This window comes from Marmota marmota, unplaced genomic scaffold (genome assembly GCF_001458135.2).
Source record: "Marmota marmota marmota unplaced genomic scaffold, marMar, whole genome shotgun sequence".
In the NCBI taxonomy this organism is placed as follows: Eukaryota; Metazoa; Chordata; class Mammalia; order Rodentia; family Sciuridae; genus Marmota; species Marmota marmota.
Genome location: NW_025999944.1, coordinates 3,197,221 through 3,221,478, shown reverse-complemented (window position 1 = coordinate 3,221,478; position 24,258 = coordinate 3,197,221). Strand labels below are relative to the sequence as shown.

Here is a 24,258-nt window from a genome sequence, read left to right as displayed (position 1 = left end):
TATACATCCAGGAGCTGGGGCCACTTATGCTAGGCACAGAGCTGGGCTGAGGGCATCGTGACAGGGTGTGCTGCCCATGTGACTGACACCTACTCCCTAAAGAACCAACAGTTAAAGTCGCTGTTGTTTGTATGTGGCAGGGGATACAGGGGACCGAACCCAGGACCTCACACATGCCAGGCAAGCTACACCCTCAGCCCTTTTTATTTTACTTGGAGACGTGGTCTCACTAAGTTGCCCACACTAGCCTTGAACTTGTGATCCTCTTGCTTCAGCCTCCCCAACATAGGCATGAGCCACCACACCTAGATCACTTCTTATCTCTGGCCCTCCATTTCCTCTTCTGCAAAAAGATCACTCTCCTTGGATGGTTTTCAAATAGGTGATAGCTGCAATCGCAAGCAATCCGGTCACTAAGAAAAACTGGTAATATGTAGAGCAGCTCTGATTCGGGGGTGCATGCTGAGACCCCCTCCTTCCTGTCTCCCTCCTCCCAGCCAGGTCCCCCTGGAGAGCTGTCTGTGGGTACCTCCTGCTTTTCCCTAGGAGACCTGAGGCTGTTCCAAACTCATCCTCCAAAGGAAGGTTCCCTCTGCCTGGGGTGCGCCCACCACTCCTACCTCGCACTGGTATCTGCTAGGCACTAACAGAGCGAGGCTGAGGTAAAATCCAGGTTGAAAACCAGTCGCAGATCTTTTTGAACCCTTAGCCAATGTGTTTATTTCTGATATAAGTGAAATCATGCTGCTTTTCCATGGGATACATTTTGGGCAGATCCTCCTATCAGGACACCTAGATTTAGCTTTTTCTTTTTAATGGCTTCCCAGTTTTTCATAATAGAGATGGACCACAATTTATTCAGCCAACCTTCTATTGAACCCTTTTGGTTGTGTTTCACAGCTGAAGAACACATTTAAAAAGAAAGTGCCACTGTGTATTGCCTCCCTCCCCTCACTAGACTTTAACTATCATAATTTTTTCTTTTTTTTTGCACCTTCGTGTAAGAAACCCTTTTCCTAAATTGGTAGTGTTGTGTTGTAGTGAAAAGAACCAAAAGCTGCAGGGTTTGGAATCTGGCAGTCTCACATCCAGCCTCGCCATTTATAACCCACCCGACCTTGAACTTGAGAGCCTTCATCTCTTGAATGGCCTGCCCACTTCAGTGCAGCCCTGAAGAGCAAGACCTAGCACCCTCAGAAGGTAGCAGGTGGCACCAGAGTGCTCCGGGTCCTTTCAGAGCCTTTCTGAAAGTCTGAGAGTCTTGACTCTCTAGCTTTCTCTTATGTGAGTGGCAGAAAAATAGAGTCAAGAAAACAGTTTGATTTTTTTTTCATCCAGATTTTAGATGCCTCTGTCCACTGGCATCTTTGACCTCAGAAGCAACCAGCCCCAATTGTGTCTTCTGGCCTGTTTCAGAGAACTCTACCCCGGAATTGCAGAGGACTTTGCATAATTGTCCAGGTGGAGAGAGAACAGGAGGCAGGGTCGCTGGCCCCACTGCCACTGTGAGCAGAAGCCTCCCATCTTCCTCCAGGATTCATTGTGAAGCGGGGACTGGGCTGGACAGACTCATGCTTTGTGGGAGGGTACGGCTGGATTTAAACAGCTGTCTCCATTGTCTTAACAAAAGACAATACATGCAATTAAGTGCCTCCAGTCAGGCAGGCTTGTGCCACATCTTGGAAAGAAAAAGAGGAGACATAAAACGTCCAACGGTGCTGGGATGGAGAAGAGGGAGGACATCCCTGTGAGGATCCAGACGGGGGGCAGTCCTGCGCTGCGGGGCTCTAAGGGAAAGAGTGTCCCACGCCTCTCCCAGCCCGCAATCCTGGGCATTCCTGGGTGTGAAGCCGCCTCACTCCTGTCTCTGAGTCTGTCCTCACGTGACCATCTCTGTCTGCCTGCACCAAATCTCCTCTTTTCTCTGAAAAGAACATCAATCATTGTATTTGGGGTCCACCCTAAGTCAAGGATGATCTCATATAAAGACCCTTAATTACATCTGCAAGATCTTATTTCCAAATAGGTCACATTCCCAGAAACTGGAGGTGAGGACTCGGACATATCTCTTGGAAGGGCACATATTCATTCAACCCACTACAATGGGGTGTGAAGAAGCTAAAAACCATATTTCATTAAAAATTGTATTTACCCTTATTGTTTTTTAAAGTCAGTTTTAATCCTCACATTGACTGAGACAAGGAACTACATGGATGTGTTTATCTGACGGTTGGGGTGAAGCTGGAGATCCCTGGTCCAGAAGCCACTGAAACCAAAGGACATGAGAACTAGAAGTTTTTTCTTTGAGTTTCTATGATTTCAGATTTAAAGAAGGGGCAAGTGGGCATGATGGTGCACACCTGTAATCCCAGTGACTTGGGAGGCCATGATTCGAAGACCAGCCTGGGAAACTTAGGGAGTTCTGTCTCGAAATAAATAAATACATATATATAAAGGGAGCTGGGAATGTAGCTCCATGGTACAGTGCCCAGGTTCCAGGAAGGAGAAGAGGTGGTTGGGAGGCCACCCAGCACCCTAGCTCTCAGGCAGTCTTCTTCAAGCCATCCCTCACATGGCTCCTCAGAGGTCTTGTCGTGAGCACCTCACAGAGCACAAGGCTCCAGCGGTCCGAGCAGCTTGGTCTGAGCAGCTTATTTGAGAACCTAGAGCTATCTTCTAGCGGCCACCCCAGCTCTTGCAGGTGTGTTCATTTGGCCCTGTGCTGAGGGCTGCTCGGCTCCCGGAGGTGGCACACCCAGTGAATATGAGCGCTCAGTGGTGGACAGAGAGGTGAGAGCCCAGGCCACGTGGCCATTCGGAAGGCATAGCCTTGTCTCCCATTCCTTCCTCTTTCTTTCCTTCCCATCCACCTTTGTCAGGTCCCTAGTCTTGCCTTGCTTTGGCAGTCAGGATAAAAATATGAATGTGGTGCAGCGTGAGTCCATGAGAACATCTCAGGATGGCGAGGGGACCAGACCATCACGGTACAATCCGAGATAAGGATGATAATGGTAATTACCACGTACTGGCCTGTCTCCTGTGTGTCAGGTGTAGTAAGAAACCACACTATCTCATTTACTTCTCACAAGACCCCCATCTTCGGGGCTGTAGCTCAGTGACAGGGCACTTGCCTAGCATGCATGAGGCTCGGGGTTCAATTTTCAGCACCACCAAAAATAAACAAGTAAAATAAAGGCATTCTGTCTATCTACAACCACAAGAGAAAAAAAATTAAAGACCCCCATCTTACAGATGAGGAAACCGAGGCTCTGGGGAGGAGCTTCCCAGCTCATCAGAGCCAGTACTGGGGCTTGAAACTACATGTGTGGAAGACTAAAGTCCATCCCTTAACTCCAGTCTCAGGAGCACAGGAGGAGGAGCCCCTGTCCAATTGGGCAGACAAGACAATTGTCATTGGTCTGTGGGACTTAAACATCAGCCTTGGCTTTTGTAAATGAGTGTCAGTATCAGCTGGGCGGCATCCAGAGAACAAACGCTCTTATCTGCTCCTCTTTCCGGCCTTCACCTCTACCCCACTCTCCCTGTTGGCCTGGTGGACTTTGACGAGCACAGGTTTATTTGCCTCTGAGCTCTTTGATTCCTTCCTGGCCCTTTGGAGCTACCCAGGCCCCTGTGAGGACAAAGCCCTGCCCATGCCCTGTGGGTCCCTCCAAGCACTGAAATGCGTCCCCCAGCTCAGGAAGAGCAGCTGCTCTGGGATGGGGACGGCCCTCAATAAATAAGAGTCGTGGCCGAGGCTGACACAGGCTGGCCAGGGCTGCATCGATCACCTCTAACCAGTCCTGGTCAGCTGCCCGTCTCCCTGGCATTCAGCACGCTGCAGAAGGCCGCGACTGATCTCCACCGTAATTGAATCTCACAAATGGGCGGCGGCGTAATTAAGGGGCCCACGGGGCTTCATCAGAAATCTCCAAGGGCAGAGCAGCGCTGCCTCGTGATGAATGGCCGCTCTCCTGCCCTGCTCCCAAGGCACAGATCCGCAGCTCTGGAGGGCAGCCAGTACAGAACAAAAGGTGACCCCTCAGAGTGTGCAAGGACAAGGGTCACTGGACCACTTTGTAGGCATTTGCCATAGTTTGTACTTAAATGTCCCCCCAGGTCCCACGCATTAAGGGCTTGGTGGTCAGCACTGTTGGGGGGGGATTTAAGAGTGGGGCCCAGCGGGAGTTGCTCTGGTCGTTGGAGGTGAGCTCCCCAAAGGGAGAGTGGGGCCCCAGCCCCTTCCTCTGCCTCTCTTTAGTTTCCTGCCTTAAAGTGACTCGTTCATTTCCCCAAGATGTGCTGCCTCACCCTAGTCCCCAAAGCAATGGGACCAATTGGTCAGGCACTGGAACCTCCAAAACTGCGAGCCCAAACAAACCCCTCCCCTTTCTAGTTTTGATTACCTCAGATATATGTCACAGTGACAGGAGCAGAGCAAGACGTGACTTTGGGGTCCTCCTCTCTGGGAACATGGGTCCAGGCCCTGCTCTACCCCAGGACCACGGTTGATGATTCTTTTTCTCACCCACCATCAGCATTGGACAAAACCCTGTAGGACAGATTAAGAAGAGAAAAGAATAACAGATTTAGGGAGTTCTATGTGACACAGAAGCCCTTTGGAAATGGAGAAGGGTTCTAGCTTCTGTGACTGGCTTGGGGAAAGGAATTCTGGTTTCCACAGTTGGGGAAGAAAGGGCTGGACACAGAGGGCAGGAGAAAGGCAAGGAGAGATCTTGCTTCTGATCCTTCCAACAACCCTGAATTCAAATTCTCAGCCCACCAAGGTGCCGTATTTTGGTGTATTGTGTTCTGAGGCCCCACAGTTACAAACCCACCTTCTAATCAAACACTCAACAAAGTTCCTAGGTGAGGACCTAACTTCTTGTTCTGAAGGAGTCCACCTCCCACCACTTTTCACCATGTTAATGCCTAAATGGAAAGACAGGCACATCCACACTGCAGAGGCTGTGACTCTCGGAGCTTGTGTCCAAATTTCAAGGACAGAAGCGATTCTTCATTTGCAACCTGAAGAAAGAACTTCTGAGAAAAAAGCCCAAACATTATTGTTGAACACTTTGGGGGTATGTATGTCTGTTCATCATCTCCACCAACTGTCCTGGAGGTGGGCAGAAGCCAACTCTGAATGGCACGGGATGTGGTCGTAGAGAGCTGGACCTAGGCAGCCAGGGCAAGGTGGCAAGGGAGGAGGTCAGGGGCACAGCCAGACCAAAGGAGCATGAAGAGGGTCTTCCAAAGAGGTCAACTTCCCAGCTGACAAAAGTGCTCATGAACACAAGCAGGGGACCCAATCAAACAGACACTTCCAAAAACTTGCCCCTAAGCAGAGATTAAATAGAAAAACTAAAATATATGCATGGACACAGGGGTGCCAACAAATAATAGTGAGAGCTCATGGACAGAGGAGGAGACAAGGGGAGGAGGAAATTCCAAGGACCATAAAAAAAAAAAAAAAAACAGGCCAAAACTCCCCCACCCAACTCCCAGCTCCTTCAGAGAAGACTGTCTCTGTCACTCTTGCAAACAGCCTGCTGCTTGCAATCTCTGCACCCTGTTCAATTCTTCGCTGAGTGGAGACAAGGAACCCAACACCCCCAGATGGTAACCACAGGGCACTTCATCCTGCTTGTCATGAACGCTGAATGACCTGAAGCCCTTCATCGTATTTTAGAGAATGAGCTGACGGCAGGAGATGAGAAAGTGATAGCTACATAGGAGAAATCGTTAAATGGTCTACAAAATGTTCACAGCAAGATCACGGGGTCCCAAAAGAAACGTGCTGAGTTATGGGGCACAAGTCATCATTCTCATTGACTAACAAGTCTGGTAGAGAAAAGGAATTTTTAAAATTGCTCTTCTGCGACCACGGAAATGGCAACATCAATTTCCTTATCAATGACTCTGAAATAATTAAGACTCAGCAATATTGAACAGGCTGAGTCCTTCAGACCAGAAGAAATAAACAAATCCTCGACCTCAATCACGGGTGATGACAACGCAAATTGAATTAACGGATACCCACCATTTTTGCTGATTTTCATTTCTTTTCATATGATTTTTTTTTCCCAATAAAGGCAATTTATATAATTGATGTGCTTGGCCCAGGGTGAGGTGGAAGCCTTCCATTCTAGAATAGTCAGAAACCCTCTTGGCTCTGGCAACCTCAGCAGGAGGTCGGGGGACCTGTGTGCCTGCCCAGGCTATGGAACCGCCCAGGTCTGGTCCATGCCCGAGGTTCCCAAAGCTCTGTCATGTGTGAGTCACAGCCTCTGGGCCCTGCCAGGGGTTTAGGACAGTGAAGGTGAAGGGACAGTGGCCAGTCTGTTAGGTGCTTTCCCCACTCCCCAGCCCCAGAGCCCCACTCCCTGTCCCCAAGACCTGCCTTTCCCAACAGGGAGTCTGTGTCCTCTGGGGCTCTCTCCCCTCCAGCAATGGAGTTGGGAGTCCTGGACTGGCAGACACCGTGCTGTAGCCTGCGAGGGCCGCCATAGCAAAGTCCTGCTGTCTGTGTCCCAATCTCTCCTTAGGAGGACACCAGTTCTACCTGGTTAGGATCATCCTAATGAATTTTCTTACCTTATCACCTCTTGAAAGGTGCCATGTCCAAATACAGTTGCATCCTGAGGTCTTGGGGGGTTGGGCTTCCAAACACATGAATTTTGGTTCCGGCTCTTCCCTCTGCATTGCCTCCACAGCTCCTCACCTGTCTCTGGGCCCCCTTTCTGTGACCAAACTGCTCTAAAAGCTCATGAACAACACTTCTCCCCGTAGGTCACCCGTGGGAGCATGCAGCTCCCCTCCCACCTCACCGCACAGTTCACACATGCTTTGTTTGCACATGCACATGCAAACATGCACGCAACTCAAAGGAAACACTGGCTTGGGGACACAGGTGTGCCTCTGACAGCCCCAGGATCTTGTTCTGTCTCCTTAATAGCTGTGGATGACCAGCGTCCAGGTTTACTCATCCCCCAGGTCTGAGGAATGAACTCACCCACCACTGCCTGAGCCCATGGGCCCTCCTCCAGGCCAGGGCACCAAGGCAGCCCCCCATAAAGCCCCCACAAGCCCCCCACATCACGGCCTCCCTGATCTGTGGTGTAAAGGACCCAGTTTTTGTTTGGGATTTGTTTGCTTATTTTTCAGTGCTGGGTCAAACCCAGGGCAGCTAGGTAAGTGTTCTGAGCTACACCCCCAACCCAGTGACCCAGTTTTGAGACTGGATTCAGAATCCCTAGTGTTAGTGTTGGGGTCGGAGCTTGGCCTGCTTCCAGAGCCTCTACCTAAACCCTGCCCTGCCTCCTTTCTGCCTGAGAGGGGCTCCCAGGAGGGGGCAGGGCCCAGCTGCTGTTTGTACTGGTGACCTAACTCCTGCTGGAGGTGGAGCCCGTCCCACACACTCCCTGCCTTCACCAAAGCCCCTTGGTGTGCAGCAGCAGGGACCCAGCCTGAGCTGCCCCAGCACCAAGGCTGCTGCACCTCCTGCCCAGGGCTTTGTTCCTGAAGAAGGTCGGAGACAGCTGAGGCCCCTGACCACCGCAGCCATGGTAGGTGCTCATGGTGTGGACAGTCAGCCCATCTGTGCTGTGTCCAGACTAGAACTATGACCCAAGTGTGGGAGGGCAAAATTATGCCACATTTGGGGCCAGGGGAGGCCCTATGGACCCTCCTGACATAAACTTGAGGCTCTTGGGGAGGCGTTGGGGTGCAGGGAGAGGTGCAGGGGAGGAAGGCTGGGCTGGACTCAGCACCTTCACTAGGTTGCTGGGAAAGTCACCTCACCTCCAGGGCCTCAATTTTGGCTGCTGAAAACAGGAGTAAGATCACCTAGTCCATGTCACTAATGTAAGATCTAAATAAGTCAGGAGCTGTGGTGCACACCTGTAATCCCAGCAGCTCAGGAGGCTGGGGCAGAAGGATTGACAGTTGAAAGCCAGCCTCAGCAACAGTGTGACTCTACGCAACTCAGTGGGGCCCTGTCTCTAAATACAATACAAAAAATAGGGCTGGGGATGTGACTCAGTGGTCAAGTGTCCCTGAGTTCAATCCACAGTACCCCCCCCCGCAAAAAAAAAAAAAGATCTAAATAAGATCTAAGGATCCCAGCACACTGCCCTATAACAGTGGTGTCCAACAAAGAGAGTCTTATCTCCAGGACTTGGTGCTGTGGGTTAGGGGCCAGAAAGACTCTGCCATTGAGCCTCCCAGATGTGCCCCTTCCCTGCTGGAGAAGCCTGGTGGGGAAGCTGAGAGCCAGGAGCCGCCATTCCTCCTGGCCACCAGGGCTCCTGCAGTCCCCTCTCTGGGCCTTGCTCAACTGCAGCACCTGCTGGATCCCTCAGAAAAGTGCCCAGAGCAGGGACCACCTTGGGTCCTGCCTTCTCGGGCTCTGCCCTTGAACTCATTTAGCCCCCTAAACCTAAGAATGGGCAGAATTTTCCATGCAGCTGTCCATCAGATCAGAAGATATCAAGGAGACAATATCAGGGGGCCCTGCATGGAGACCCACAATTTTAGAGTTCCCAGTGCATGTTTGGTCTTAGGTCAGCCCCTGACCTGAGAGCTGATTAGGGCAGAGAGGAGCCTGGGCCCACCACTGCGACTCGGCTTCCCTCTCCACAATGGTGGGGAGTAAGGGAGACACAATAGGGCTTGAATTTCAAAAGCCTGCTTACTTGGTGAGACACGCACGACATTTTTCCTTGTACAGGTTCATGGGCATAAAGGGGTCCGGTTCCAAAACTGGGCAAGGACCTATGGCTGTTGCCCAGAGATGTACTATCAGCCCACATCTGTGGAAGAGGTTAGAGAGGTGAGTATCCATCTCTGCTCTGCTTCCCTGGCAATGGAGAGGAGGCTAGAAATGGGACTCGCTAAGATGCCACCCCAGCCCCAACCCAGAACTGCTGGCCAGTGGCCCCTGCCCACCTCTAATCTGCATAGCCATGTCCCAAGGACCTCAGATCTGCACTCGCTGCTCAGTGCTCTTCTGTGATCTGCACACGTGCACACACACAGGTGCACAGACATGTATGCACACTGTCTCATCCACACTCACACTTGCATGGATTTCTGAGAAGAATCAGCAGGTAGTAGGGAAGAGCACTGAGTGTATGAAGGGAAGAGCATCTGGAGAGTCCTGGGTGGTGGCTGCAGGTGGGGACAGGGATGCTGGCAAGGCAGAGTGGCTTTGGACTGATCAGAGGGGCAAAAGACTCTATTTGAGGGAGAGAGAGGGAGCTGGGGATGTGTGGTGGTTCCTAAGCAGACCCCTGCCCTGTGAATCACAAAAAGCAGGAGGTATCCCTGCCAGAAAATGGTGTGACACAGTTAAACAGGTATCTTTATTGTAGAGCACAGTGGGGGAGGGGGAGGAGCTGGAGAAGACCAGCCCCTGCACAGCATAGCCTGTGCTTCCTGATCTCATAAGACTGTGAGCGCTTTGTGGAATAAATCATAAGGCCAGTGTTCTGTAGCACAGATAGGAGGCTGTTGGAGCAGGGAGAAGACAGTGAACAGACTCATTTAAATGACATCATTCATCCATTTATTTCTTCACTCAACAATCTTCAGATGCCACCTATTTTTGCCAGGCCTGGAGTAAGCTTTGCAGGTTCAAAGCCAAATTCAGTCACTGATATTGTCCCTGAGGAGCCCTAATTGGAGCATGGAGGCAGACCATAGGTCCTTGTAGTCAAGCTAAGAGCTTGTGTCTTATCCTTAAGACCCTGGGGCGCCCTTGGAAGGTTTTGTGTTGGTAAGGATATGATGGGGTTTGCCTCTAGAGAGCCCTGAGCTGCAGCAGAGAGAATGTCGGAGTGGCAGATTGGGACGGTCCCTTGGATGTCTATCCAGGACCGCTTCCAGGCCCATACTCTCTTTCTTGTGTGACCTGCACAGCAGTCTGGAGTCAGGCGCAGTCCCTCAGGCCTGGTGCATCTCCCGGCTGCCTGCGCCCCCTGCAGGTTAGGCCAGGATCCTGCAGGTTCTCCCGCTGCCTCTCTGACTCTTGTATTGTCCCTGCAGGTACTGGCCCTGGCCAGGCAGCAGAACAAGAAGGTGAAAGTGGTGGGTGGTGGCCACTCACCCTCGGACATTGCCTGCACTGATGGCTTCATGATCCACATGGGCAAAATGAACCGGGTTCTCCAGGTATGGGGGCCCTGGGCTCCCCCTCTGCTGGCCCCAAGCTTGACAGCCTCAGCCTTCACCCAGACCCCAGGGCATATGCTCCTCAGCCTTTCCCATCAGTTTTCAACACCTTGCCACCCCTGAGCCCCCAGAGTAACACCCTGATCCCTGGCCTTTTCTCGCGCACTCCTCACTTGAACCCTCCCTGGATTTGAGGACGCCTCAGGTCAGGTCGTCCTAGTCCCTTCGGCCATGGAGAAGATGTCTACTCCCCTCCCCTGCCAGAGCCTCCTCTCCACTTTGCTAGAACTGGAGCAGGGAATCAGATTCCCAAAAGGCAGACTTGCAACGACAAATTCAGAGAGACCTGAAGTGGCACTTACCTAGCTTTCGAAGTGGAGAAATTAAAGATCAGAGAGGGTCAGTGACTTGCCAGCCAAACAGCAGCAAAGCTGGGCACAGACCCAAGACTGACACAAGCTCTGAGCTGGGATGCTGTCCATGCAGTTCAGAGCCTGTACTTGGCACCTGCCAGCAACTCAGGCTCCTGCCCCTTGTTAGAACTTCTTTTCTCACCTGCTTCGGTCAGCACCCCTAACCTATAATTTTTGGCAAATAATCCAAATAATCCAAGCCCCCTAGAAGGATCTGAGTTTCTCTTACTGTTTCCCCATTTGCTCAGGCTGACAGTCTATAACTCTTAGAAAACATCTGGGCTAAGATATCAGCCATGGCAGTAATTAACTCTGATTGCTAATTAGTGAGGACTGAGCTCTAGCAATTTATTTTTACTGAGCTGTGTGCTCTGGGTCAATGGAAGGAGCATGAGCTTTGGAGTCCAACAGATGTGGACTCTCATCTCGGTTCCGCCACCAGGGTTTGTGTGACCTTGGGCAAGTGACTTCGAATCCCTGAATCTCAGTCTCACACCTGTAAAATGCAGAGACGCTCCTACTGCTCAGGGCCACTGTGGGGATCTCACGACAGCACCTTTGTTGCTTGGTTGGGCATCGAACAGATGCTACATCTCTGCCCTTCCAGTCTCGGCCTTTGCCTAGGTCTTCCCAGGGTGAGATAAATGGAGAATCAGAACTCCATTTAGGAAAGTCAGGACCTAGGGGAGCAGGACCTCTTTAGTTGTTTACTTTGCACAGGAACACAAACAAGTCCCACTGTCCCAGTCTGTGCAGGTGGGCAGGATCCTCGTTCTGGCTCTGCGGTGTGAGCCTGGGCAAAATACTCGCCACCCCGGGTGTGCCTCTTCTCCTCCACCCAAGCTCCAGCACCCTCAGGCCCCATGCCCCTTTAGGCTGCCTGCAGCAGGAGCTGGCTCAGGCTGATCACCAGCTGGGACACACATTCATGTTCCCAAGGAGCCTGGCTGCTGAGATGAGGCTGGGTAGGGGCCTGGTGCCTCCCAGCTCTGCTGGTCTCTTGCAGGTGGACAAGGAGAAGAAGCAGGTAACCGTGGAGGCTGGCATCCTCCTGACAGACCTGCACCCACAGCTGGACAAGCACGGCCTGGCTCTGTCCAAGTAAGAGCCCCTCCTCATTCCCAGGTGGGCCAGGGCTGCCCGCCACCCCCTGCACTGGCCTGGGCCAGACATTGAAGGATCTGGGGGATTCGAGAAGAGTGTTTCTCAGGGTGCCCTTCTTTCTCTGGATCTCCGTTCTTCCCCCTCAGGATGTCTGTCTCTTCATCCCCTATGGGTCCAGGGGCTCTTCTGTGGGAACAGAAAGCAGCAGGAGTTGAGTTGAACCTTACAAAAGAGTCTTGACCAAGGGTGTCACAGTGGTGCACTAAGAGTGCCTGAAAATATTCAGTAAGCAACTCTAGGGATCAAAACACAAGGATATGCAAAATGAGCACTCAGAGGAACAGAGGAGCATGGGGACCAAGCCACAGGGCTTCCTGGCATGCCCATCCACGGCCTCGCTTGTCCCTCCATCCAAATGTGGTGTTTCCATCGAAAAAAGTCAAATGCAGTCAGGGGAGTAAATCTCTGCATTTCAACCATTAGGAGACGGCTGTTTGGTACATTAGTGTAGCAATCTTACTGCAGCTGGAACTCCACCACAGAAGCCTGAACTTGGCCTTGGTGCCCCAGTCTTATCATAGGGCCTGGGCATCGCACTCCTTTGCACTCTGGAAACCATCTGCTCCTGCCCCTCTCAGGGTCACAGCAGTGCCAACTGTCCTGGAGTGTCTGCCCTGTGTGGACCTCATTCAGGCCCTGGAGACTCAAAGCCTAGCAAAGCCCAGCCCCACACATAAGGACTCCCAGCCAGGGGCAGACAGGTGCAGAAACTGTCCAGCCCAGTGCAAGACGGCAGCCTCCATGACACCCAGGTGGCCAGCGCACTGTAGACCTCCAGTTGGCCCCAAGGTCAGGCCTTGGCAGGAGGGGAATGTGCGAGAGGGTGGGAATCAGAGCAGGGTCCCTGCAGGAGGATTCAAAGATAAACTAGATATTAATCAGGAAAAAGAAAGGAGGAAGGGATCCCAGGCCAAGGGAAGGCAAGCCCTGTTATCTCCACCCTCTCCAGGCCAAAGTTGAGACTTTCTTCCCCTGGGTCCCTCTGTGAGGGCCTCCATTTACCCACCTTGGTATATTCAGAAGGAGCCATATCACCAGCTAACCCAGCCATCGTGGACACGGGTAGACAGGACAGTGAGGGGGTAGGGCGTGGGTAGGGGAAGGCTAAATAGTGCTTACGTTTCTCTCATCCTCTTCCTGTTCTTCCAGGGCAGCCCCCAGGGCTCATCTCCTCTCCCCAGGAAGATATGAAGGGAGGTTTTCCAGTCTTTGTTAAATGGCCTTGAAAGTAGGATAAGTAGGCCTTTGTCCTCTTGCAACTGGGGCAGGGCCAGGCCAAATGCCACCCCCCATTTTCTACTGGTGAGACCCAGGCCCAGCCCATTTCTGTATGGGACCATAGGCTACCTGGGTTGCTGGGTAGCCACAGTGTAGCCCCATGGCCCTGGCTGTCCTTGGACCATCAGTAAATATTTGTTTCCTTCTCCCTTAAGCTCGTGCCGAATATCTCAAAAAATTCCCAAGAAGTTAGTTTTTGGATTTTTTTTTTTTTTAAAACTCCTGTTCCACTCCTCTTCCTTGACCCTGAGATCCAGGCAAGAGTTTCTAATTCCCACCCCCATAGCACACGCCTCCCGAAGGGTGCTGCTCCCCTATGGGTCTGTCCCCTGTGCCCACAGAGCTCCTCTTACCCATTCTGGGGCCCGGAGCCCCAGGCCGAGGGATACAAGCTTTATCCTGGAGTCCCCAAGGAACCCCCGCAGGTTTCCCAGCAGAGAGTGGTGGGGCCCACTCGTCCTCTCTCCTCACCAGCTCCCACCCTCCTGGGCTATGTGTGTGCTTGGAACCACAAGACTTCCCAGGCTGGCTGCAGAGGAGTCTGTGAAAGCATGTGCCATCGCCAGTGGAAAGATGTGGGTGGATGGAGGAAAATGGTCTTGTAGATTGGAGACACCCCAGACCCCAAGCAGGCAGCCTCCCCTCAGACTACACCAGGCCCCCCGGCTCCTCCACCAGTCCACTGAGATGAGGCAACCGAGGCACAGAGAGAAGCAGGGCCAGCCGTGCTGCCTAGGCCAAGGGTAGATGTGGGTAAGGCCTCCACTCAATCCAGGGGGCCTGTTGTCCTGAGAAGCCTAACTGGTCTCTGGTGTCCCTCTTACTCCCTCCTGCTGAGTCCAGCCTGGGAGCTGTGTCAGATGTAACAGCAGGTGGCGTCATTGGATCCGGAACCCACAACACAGGGATCAAGCATGGCATCCTGGCCACTCAGGTGGGTACCTTGCTGCCATAGGCAGGGCAGGCACAGTGTCTGCGCACCTCGAGCTCAGCCCATCTCCTCTTTGATGGAGGGAGACAGGGGCCCTCCAGGGATGGGACTGTTCAGTTTAGCAAATGGGGTCAGAGATCAGGACAGCAGCCTGATGACCCATAATAGAGCCCATCCAGGTGGCCAGGGATGTCTGGCCTTTCCATAAATACACTTCTTGAACTTCATGAGGGTCCAGCTTGGGGAAGGTCTGGGGCTCAAACCTGCAGTCAAAACCTTACTCCACCACTCCCTGGGCCGGTGCACATAGGTAGATTGCTCAGCTTTTCTAGAAGTTGCTGTGAAAATCGTCAGCTAAAATGAAGAGTGAGAGATGGTGTATGGGAAATGACCCTTAGGTAGCACACAAGAAATGGACAGCCACCAAATGGCAGTTCAGAGGATGCTGTGTCCAGAGCCAACCTTCCCGAGTAAATAGCTTTAACTTAACAATCTGTCTTAAAAGGGGCTGATCTGCAGGTGGGTAGAGTCCTCCATGGACTCTGCCTTTTCCTGCTCAAATCTGGTTTACTACCCAGGAGAGCCCAGTGGTATCAGGGGCTGAGGACAGCATGAGAGCCACCCCACACACACACATATTTGGCGGTAGTCCCAGCCCATTGTCCAGGACTGATGTCAAGCAAGTTTCTACAAAATGATGAGCAGAAAACAAAAGCAATCCTGAGAGAGCATACATCCTGAGAAAGCATGCAGGATTCCCTGGCCACCTCTCTTCGGAAGCCCTGGAAGCCATATCTGGAAACTATGGGGAGTTGCTTACTATTGGATTTTGCATCTCAGGCCTATGGCAGCTGACAACTTTAGTGTCCACTCTACACTAGGCAGATATCCTCAGGCATGGCACATTCTCTCTTTGAGTCCTCGCCCCACTTTCTGAGATGGTTGTTGCTATTATACCCATTTCACAGTTAAGGAAACAGAGATGAAAGAACATGAAAGTCCATCTATAAACACGGTGTCCACCCTTCATGGTGTTTAAGTCCCATTGAAGCATTGCACAGGCCAGCTCTCATCTGCTGCTCTGGATCTGAGACAGAATCTGGTTTTTGTAAAAATTAACACGATGTCCTCACTCCCACAGATGCCACCATGCCCCATTTCTGCCAGTTTCTCCTCTCTGGTCCTTGGTCACTGTTAATCAGAATTAGTTCGGCTGTATCTTTTCTCTCATGCTGAGCCACCGAGCCACCAACTACATGTCAGAAGCAATTTCCATCCAAATTAGCAGGTAGCAGAGCGTGGAGAAGGCCTTCAACAGTGGTGAAAGAGCGTCCCTCTGGAAATGGGGGTCAAGGGTAGAGATGCTGTCACCCATTTCTAACCAAAGTTCGAAGTACTAGCAGAAACCCCAAGTGTCTGGTTGGTGTGGCCAAGAAGGAGGGTGGAGTTCCTCAGGAAAAGGGGTCCCTGAGGCAGGGGAAGGCCCAGCGTGGCCAACATGTAGACCAGGAGTAGCTGGGACCTGGCTGAGTTGGGACAGCAGGGCTGGCCTGACCCAGGGGCACACGTGCTCTTACTTTGCCTTCTGTGTTAGCCAGCTTTTTGTCACTGTGACCAAAATACCTGCCAAGAATAACTAGAGGAGGAAAGACCTAGTTTGACTGGGTTTCAGAGGATTCCGTGCATGTGGGCCAGCTCCACAGCCGACACAGAACAGCAGGTGGGTGTGGCAGGGGAAGCTACTCAGCTCCCGGCAGCAGAAAGCAGAGAGAGAAGGGGCCAGGGACAAGGTCAACCCCCCCAGGGACCTCCTTCCTCCCACTAGGTCCCGCCTCCCCGATGTGAATTCAGCTACCAAGCTGAATGGATTAAATAGATCAACCCACACATGATCCAATCCCTTCCACAAAGCCCACCTCTGGACGGTGCTGCTCTGGTGACCAGGTCTTTAACACTGGACCTTGGGAGGACATTCAAGATCCAAACCATAACCAAGCAGCTTCCCCGGAGCTCTGGGCAATGGCAGCCCGGTCCACCCCCAGAGCACCTCTGGGCAGGGAGCCTCCCTGCCTCCTGGCTGCGAGGCACAGAGGGTGAGGCAGCCATTCTCAGAACATATGGGATGAGAGCTGCTGAGGGCTGTGCCCACCTGGACCCAGCCTGCCTTTCCCTGCTCCCCTTCTGCTCTGAGACTGAGAGGCCTTGGTCTGACAGGAGACAGGGTGCGGAAGTCCCATGTGGTCCTTTGGGTGAGGCAAACAGGAAAGTGGGGTCAGTGGCCTAGCAGGGTTCTGAAGTGTGACTCTTCTCCTACTGCCAGGTGGTGGCACTGACTCTGATGACAGCTGATGGGGCGATTCTGGAATGTTCCGAGTCCAGCAACGCAGAGGTGTTCCAGGCCGCGCGGGTGCACCTGGGCTGCCTGGGAGTCATCCTCACCATCACCCTGCAGTGCGTGCCCCAGTTCCACCTGCAGGAGACGTCCTTCCCCTCAACCTTGAAGGAGGTACTGTCCCTTGCTCACCACTGCTCAGCCTCAGGAGAGAAATGGAGGACACTTCAGCAAGTCAGCCACATCCTACTGACAGTCCCCATGGTCCCCATGAATTACGAGGTCTGACCTCATCACCCCTTTCTTTAGCCCTGGGGAGACTGTGGCCTGAGTCCTGTGGGCAGTAAACCCCAGAGGAACTGCAGCGGGTGGCAGACAGGCGGGCAAGAAGGGGCCTGCCCCAGGGGACAAGGGCCAGACGAGAGCCAGAAGAGGACACGTCCAGGATTCCCTGTGCAGTGGAAGTCTCCGCCATCATGGAACCGGGCACCCAAGAATAGCCTGTTTAGACTGTCCCCAAATACAGTCCCATTCTGAGGAACTGGAGGTTAGGACTTCAACACAAGAATTTGGGGTAGAAATGGAGCAATTCTCAACCCGCAGCAGAGGTCAGGAGTCTCCTGGGCAATTGACAGTGAGAGTGTGGACCACCCCAAGAGAGGGGTGTGGGTGAGAGGGGAAGGTCCTTGGACACAGGAGCACTCAGGGAATGAGAGGGTGAAGAGGGATTGTGAAGGAAACTAGGCCCAATCAGACAGGAAGGAAGATAGGAAGGAGAGGGCCGGGTTCCCAAGGCCACAGGGGCTGGCCTCCATGTTGGAGGGGCCTCACAGCCAGTGCTGCAGGGCCTCAAGGATCAATACCCAGATCTGGGTGATCCTCAGGAGGCCATTGCTGACCTCCATGAGAACAGCTTTAGTAGAGCACCGGCAGGTTAAGGGGTGAATGAAAATCGCATGTGAGGAAGATATGGGCAGTAGTGACCTCTCCCGGTCAGAAAGGGGCTCAGCCCCACCTGGCTGTTGAATTTGATTTTCTGCCTCTGGCTTGGGTCGGAACTTAATCATTTTGAAGCTGAATATTTTGACCCAGAGATAAAGGGATTGCTTCTTTTTGCCTGAGCACCCCATGTTCCTTTTCAGATAGCAGAGCTGCTGAGTCCTTTGACACCAGGCCACCCTCTATGCTCCCCTTTGGCCTTACTGAGATGGGTTGAGATTCCCGCCAAGTCCCTTTTCCATTAGAGCCTCACCTTGGGCTGCTTCCCCACCCCAACATGCACACCAGCACACACGTGCACATGCACACGTGTGTATACATGCTCACTCGTCAGCTGACAGCTGTCCATGAGCCTGCAGCTCACCTCCACATGGAGACTTGTAACTTAGGACACTCTTGAAAACTCGAAGTGAAACTTTTAAGCAATGTTTCAAAGTTCCCAATTTGATAAGTTTCAATTGTTTCCAAGTTCCCAGTGGCTTTGATTTTAAAAGACTATGATGACTTCTAAGAAAAAACAACTGCAATCCCCTCTGCTAAAACAGAACCCACAAGTGCACACACATATAATTACACAACAAAAACTCTCAAGGGAAAGGAAATGGGCTCTGGGGAGAGGCCAGGCCCCTGAGCCTGGCTGGGCTGCTTTCTCTGGGTGACCTTGATCCTGTGCCTCAAACATCTGGGGCCTCAGTTTCATAGTGTTTTACAGGTGAGGTTGGACTTGATGTTCCCGAGGTCTTTCAGGTCTGACATCCTGTGAGCCAGTGAAGCGCTTGGATGCCAAACTGTCCCCTGTTGTCCCCCTCTGCTGGGACAGAGGGCTGTGTACTGCAATACTATGTCCCTCCTTTGGAGCATCTGCTGAGAGCACTTGGGCCTTGTCCCCGAGGAGGACAGGAGCCCACCCAGCTCATCCTCTCAGGGTGTGGGGAGCGGGATTTCTCTCCTCCCACTCGGGTCAGCCAGTGTCTTTGGTGGCTTCTCCTTCCTCACTGCCCTTCCACCTCGCAGAAACAGTCCCCAACTCCTCCTGTCCCCAACACCTACCCTGCTGACAGGTGCATGCCGAGTCCAGGGTCTGGGCCAATCCTGGACTCTCCGGGCTGGATATCCTGGTCACACCTGATTGGCTCACAAATGTTATCCCCTCCTCTTGACATTTACCCCCTTCTTCTTGCTGCTGGGTGATCCTTCTGCAGTGCAGAGATCTCCTCAGAGGCATCGTTGCTCCCCCAGGATCCATGAAGTACATGGAAGTGCTCAAGTAACTCAGTGGGGGGTGGTCAGTTGATCAAGACCATTGATCATCCCTTTCCAAGATTTTCTCCATCTCCTCCCACCCTGGCTGGATGGGGCTCATCTCTGATCCAGTTCTGTGCCCCCCTATACTGGTTCTCCTAAAGGCACCTCAATAAGGTTGTTGGGTGCCGATCAGAGTCCTATGAAAGGAAGCAGTCATTCTCAAGCCCGGAAAGGGTCAGAGTCAGCTGTTTCATGATACAGGACAGTAGGGTGAGGTCAGATGTTGGCCCAGTTCTGTGAACGTGCTGCTGAGAAGGAGCTGTCCTTGTGCCTTTTTACAATAAATTCTCAGCATTGTCCACTCATTGTAGCCTGGCTCACGTGAAATCATAGCGACTCATTCCCAAAAAACAATTCCATAGCATTATTACTCTAGATTTGAGGGACAGAACCCACTAGACACCTTCATGCCAACAGCTAGCAAAACAGCAAGACTAAAGTCCTTTGATGGTGCTCCTAGGAAATCCTTGATCCCAGGGACCCTCGTTCTCCAGACAGGACAGTTTGCAAGTCCTGGTGGAAGAGTTGGGATGGTGCCACCAGTCAACAACCACTTAGTGCTGGATGAGCACCACAGAGTCACTGTGCCTAGTTTAGTGCTAAGTCGCCCTTCCATCATGAAACCATCCCAGGTGGGAAGCTGCATAGGTGTGTTTCAGGAACCAGAGCTGAGAAAAGGGGACCATTACATTCCCCGCTGGGATTTGAGACTTGAATCCAGAACTTGTTCCAAGACCAGAGCTCTTCCCCCAACCCCACAACTGGAGATCAACCCCCAAAGCTATACTTGGTCACAACTCGACCCATACCTGCTTGATGGGTTTCAGGGAGATGATTCACCTGTGACATTATTTCAATGTGTCAATGATGAGCCACTTCAGAGCCGTTCATTAAAGAACTACTATGCATCAGGGGATAAGAAATAATGATAATGGTGATAGCAATGATGACAATGACAATATAAGAGTAACTGTTCTAGAAACTGTAGTGTATGCCTACCTAATGCTTAACATGTGCCTGGTATCACATTAGGCACTTCCTAGCCATTAGCTCATTTAATCTTTGTGACAGTCCTGGTTCTACAGATGAAGAACTTGAAGCAGAGTGATAAGTAACTCTCCCAAACTAGTAATTGCTTAAAGTAGGACACACAAGAAGTCACTTGTGTCCCCTAAGCTATCAGGGAAGTCATCACGTAAGTGGACCATCTTAATACCCAGCATATTTGAAGACTCATTCTGTGCCATTTGGCAATGTGTGGGCAATCTTAAGTATTTCCTTTTGCCAGAGAGAGACAACATCTGGCCCCTGATTTCCAGTGTTCACCTTCTGTGACCACCAGTCTCTTCCCTTTCCTCGTGCTGTTCTAGGTCCTGGACAACCTGGACAGCCATCTGAAGAAGTCCGAGTACTTTCGCTTCCTCTGGTTCCCACACAGTGAGAACGTCAGCATCATCTACCAGGACCACACCAACAAGGTAGGTATGGCAGTGCCCCTGGCCCTGCCCAGCGTCTTGGAAAGGGTTCTACCCAGCCCCAGAATGACTGACACTTCATGCCTTCCTGACGGTCAGGGAGCTGGGAGTATGGCTGAGTGTAAGGAAGCGAGCATCAGGGCCAGAGGGTGGAGGGAAGGAGAAAGGGGGCCAAGTGGGACCCAGTGTATCCAGAGGGGGACCCTTAGGGTGTGTTCAGAGTCAGCCTAGATGTAGGGAGAATGAAGCAGAGGACAGGGTAGGACAGGTGAGAGTCCTAGACAGCTGGGCTGGACCTCAGAAACCTTTCTTATATCTATTCTTATATCTATTGCCCCCACCTCCAATCATAGAGTTGAAGAAACCACTAGTTTGATCTCATCCATGTCTTTGGCCAATGGCTGCTTCACAGAAAACAAAGCCATCACCCAGATTAACCTTGAGGGGGCCACAACCCCTCCTGTTGGGGGCAGCACAGGTTCATAAAGGGTGATTGCTGGACCTCTGGCTTGTGGGCTTTCCAGAGGAAGGACAGATGGATGAACATCTTTGCCTTGTGCAAAGTAAATGAATAAACACTTGTAGAAAAAAGCATGAAACCAAAGGTTAGAGCATAGCACCTGGCTGTGCCTCCAGGAGGGAAGGCTTTCAGCTGCACCCCCCACTCTCCACCCCTGCTGCCTTCCTGCACAGCCACATCCCAGACACCAAAAGTCAGGAGGCAGCTCAGTCCTGGCACTGAACTGATGACACATTCTCCTTCCCAGCCCCCCTCTTCTTCAGCCAGCTGGTTTTGGGACTATGCTGTTGGATTCTATTTACTGGAGTTCCTGCTCTGGACCAGGTAGGAATGCAAAGGAACCTTTTTCTGCAACTGCCATATGCTGCTAAAGATGTAGCTCATCAGAAGAATAATGCCCCTACCTTTATGCATGCAAGTTGTGTCTGTCTCCTGGGTCTTGGCAGAAGTTTGCATCCCTGGATGCACATTTGAATCACCTGGGGAGCCCTAGGCTCACCTTAAGGGCAATGGAAGTCATTAGAAGAGTTTGAAGGAGGAAGTATTTTAAAATGAGCCATCCAGCTGCCAGGAGGGATGGCTGGGAAGGAGAAAGAGGGAATGTGAGAAGAAGCTGCAAGCCCACGTAAATAATGCCTATGATGAGGTGGTGACTGTGGAGATGGAGAGAAATGCATGAATGAATGGATGGTGGATGGATGGATGGATGATGGAAGGATTAATGATGGATGGATGATGGATGGATGATGAAAGGATGGATTATAGATGGATGATACTTCATGCCATCCTGACAATCAGGGAACTGGGAGTATGGCTGAGTGTAAGGAAGCAAGCAGGAAGGCCAGAGGGTGGAGGGAAGGAGAAAAGGGGCCAAGTGGATAGATAGATGGATGGATGGATGATGGATGATGGATGGATGGATGGATGATGGATGATGGATGATGGATGGATTATGGATGATGGATGATGGATGGATGGATGGATGATGGAAGGATGAATGATGGATGGATGATGGATGATGGATGAATGAATGGATGGATGATGGATGAATGGATGGATGGATGATGGATAGATCCAAAGTATATTAAAACAAAAACAAAAAACACATGGTGTATTTAAAAAGTTGAAATGTCTAAACCTAAGAATAAATAAATAACAGATGTGCCCAGGCATTGATGAAATCATCTCCAGGCTCCTTAATCAGGGTCTACCTGGGACTGACCCTCTGTCAGTCACTTTAACAAAGCGAGTATCCCAGTGGCACCAGGACTGCAGATTTATTTCCTAACGGTGCATGGCTAAGAGTAGGAGACATAATACTGACACATAATGGGCACCATGTGGAGATACTTCATCCTGGGTCAACCTTCCAGTGACAGGAGATAAGAAAATGGAGAATTTCATTTTGTCCCTTCTCTGATGTTGACATCTCCTCTCCTCCTGGAGGCAATTCCACTTGTTCCCAGGCCAAATGAAGAGTTTCCTCTCATCCTCCCAGAGTCTTGTGTGCATTCCCCAGGGGTGGTGTCACCCTGTGATAGGTGCCTGAGTACAGTCCATCTTTGCAATGAAGTGTCTGGCATCTGATGCATAAGACTCATTCCCTGGGTTTGACCATGAAAAAATCCAGTAGGAATTAGTCTCCATCTAGAGTCCAACTTCCTGTCTTCAGATTCCTGCTGTTCTACATAGCAGGACTGGGCAAGTTGCAAAATGTTTCCATGCCTCAGTTTCCTCACCCATAAAACAGAAATGGTAATAGTATTCATGACAGAGTTGCAAGGCCCCAGTGAGATCAGGTAAAACTCTTAAGCAACCCTTGGCCCATGGAGGATGTACCAAGTGTTGGCTGTTATCCTTTGCTCTGAGAGGTGCCATTCACTTTTACCCTACTTCTGGCTCCTGTCTGCCCAACTCTCCCCTCCAGAGGACACTGCTTAGGGGCCTGTAGAACCAGATGATTAGCACATCTAGGATGAGCACATTTGTCATCTATTGGTCCTCAGGTCATCCTAGCCCCTCTGCTGGATCTCCCTCAAATGCATCCACTCCTCTCTGGTGCTGCACCCGGGCACTGTCCTTACAGCCCCACAACGGCTCCTTTCTTCCTCCCACCTCACCCTGCACCCTCCACCCAGTAGCCAGGCTGACCATTCCAAAAGACAAATCAGATGATATCACCTCCTGCCTCAAGGCAAATGGGAGCCTCATTAAACTAAAATTCTCAAGCCATGCAGTGTAGCCTTCTAACTGGGCAGTTTAACAGTTCTTTGTATGTTCACAGTGTTGTACAACCAGGCCCTCCGTCTAATTGAACATTACTATCACTCCCCTTCAGCATTCCCCAACATCCCAACCCCAACCCTGGAAAACACTGTTCCCTGTCCCTATCAATTTGTCTATTGTGCACATTTCATGTAATGAAATTAGATGGTATGTGACCTTTGTAACTGGCTTCTTTTGTTTTGTGCATTGTTTCCAAGGTTCTTTGTGCTGCAGTATATGTCACTATTTCTTTCCTTCTATGGACAAATAATATTCCACTGTAGGGCTAGACCACATCTTGTTTACTGATTCTTCAGTGGATGGGCATTTGGATTGTTCCCACTTTTGGGTGCCCCTGGATAATGCTGCTGGGATTTTCATGTATAAGTTTGTGTGTGGACTCATTTTCAGTTCTTTGGGTACATGCCTAGTAGAGGAATTGCTGCCTCAGATGGCAATTCCATGCTTAGCTTTTTAAGAAATTGCCAGATTTCCAAAGGAACTTACCAATTTATAAGCTCACTAGCAATTTATGAAGATTCCAATTTCTCCATATCCTAACAAAGACATCCTGTTTAAGGTGGTATCTCATCGTGGTTTTCATTACAATCTCTCTGATGATAATGGCATTCAGCATCTTTTCATGTGCTTATTGGCCATTTGTATACCACATTTGGAGGAGAAATGTCTAATTCAGATTTTTTTGCCCATTTTAAAAAATGGATTATTTGACTTGTTACTGATGAGTCTAAGAGTTTTTTAAATATATTCTGGATCCAGTCCCTTATCAGATATATGATTTGCAAATATTTTTTCTCATTCTATGATTAGTCTTTCTACTTTTTTAATAGTGTTTTGTGAAGCACAAATAATTTTAATTCTCGTTAAGTCCAATTTATTATTTTATTGTTGTTGTTTTGTGTTATTGTCTCTAAAAAAAAAAGTCCTAACCCAAGATTATAAGGATTTTCTTCTAAGAGTTTCATAGTTTAGACTTTCAGCTCTTCTGTTGCTCTGATAATTCTCTATGGTTTGAGGTAGGGATTCAACTTCACTCTTTCCTTGTGGATACCTCGTTGTCCCAGCACCATTTGTTGAAAGGCTGTTCTTTTCCCATCAAATTATCTTTCTACTTTTGTTAAAAATCAATTGACCAGATATGTCAAGGTGATTTTCTAGACTCTCAATTCTACTCCCTTGATCTATAGGTCAGTCCTTAGCCTTCACCATCTCGATTCCTGCAGCTTTGTAGTAAATTTTTATTTGATTCAGGAAGTGGGAACGGATCTGAGTCCACACCCTTCACCGGTTTCCCCTCTTGCCTTGTTAGCCTTGGGATGAAATCACACTTTGCTCCTGGGGTTGTTTCTCCTCCTCCTCCTCCTCCTCCTCCTCTTTTTTCT

General features: G+C 50.8%; 1 protein-coding gene and 1 long non-coding RNA gene across 2 annotated transcripts in view; one reads left to right on the top strand and one right to left on the bottom strand.

The window, feature by feature from the left end:
• Positions 1–2,159: 2,159 nt before the first annotated feature.
• LOC107153896 lies at positions 2,160–6,840 on the bottom strand. The gene is made up of 3 exons (XR_001504977.2): positions 6,598–6,840; positions 4,407–4,552; positions 2,160–2,266 (listed from the first exon to the last, which is right to left on the bottom strand). It is a non-coding gene; the product is annotated as an uncharacterized LOC107153896 (long non-coding RNA).
• Positions 6,841–7,265: 425 nt separating this feature from the next.
• Positions 7,266–24,258, top strand: part of LOC107153895 (L-gulonolactone oxidase) — a 22,831-nt gene continuing 5,838 nt past the window's right edge. The window contains exons 1-8 of the mRNA XM_015499448.2: positions 7,266–7,568; positions 8,732–8,833; positions 10,048–10,173; positions 11,593–11,687; positions 13,872–13,962; positions 16,280–16,465; positions 19,966–20,073; positions 20,838–20,914. Of these exons, the coding sequence (XP_015354934.1) occupies positions 7,566–7,568; positions 8,732–8,833; positions 10,048–10,173; positions 11,593–11,687; positions 13,872–13,962; positions 16,280–16,465; positions 19,966–20,073; positions 20,838–20,914 (788 nt within the window). The 5' untranslated portion in view covers positions 7,266–7,565. The remainder of the gene's footprint in view (positions 7,569–8,731; positions 8,834–10,047; positions 10,174–11,592; positions 11,688–13,871; positions 13,963–16,279; positions 16,466–19,965; positions 20,074–20,837; positions 20,915–24,258) is intronic.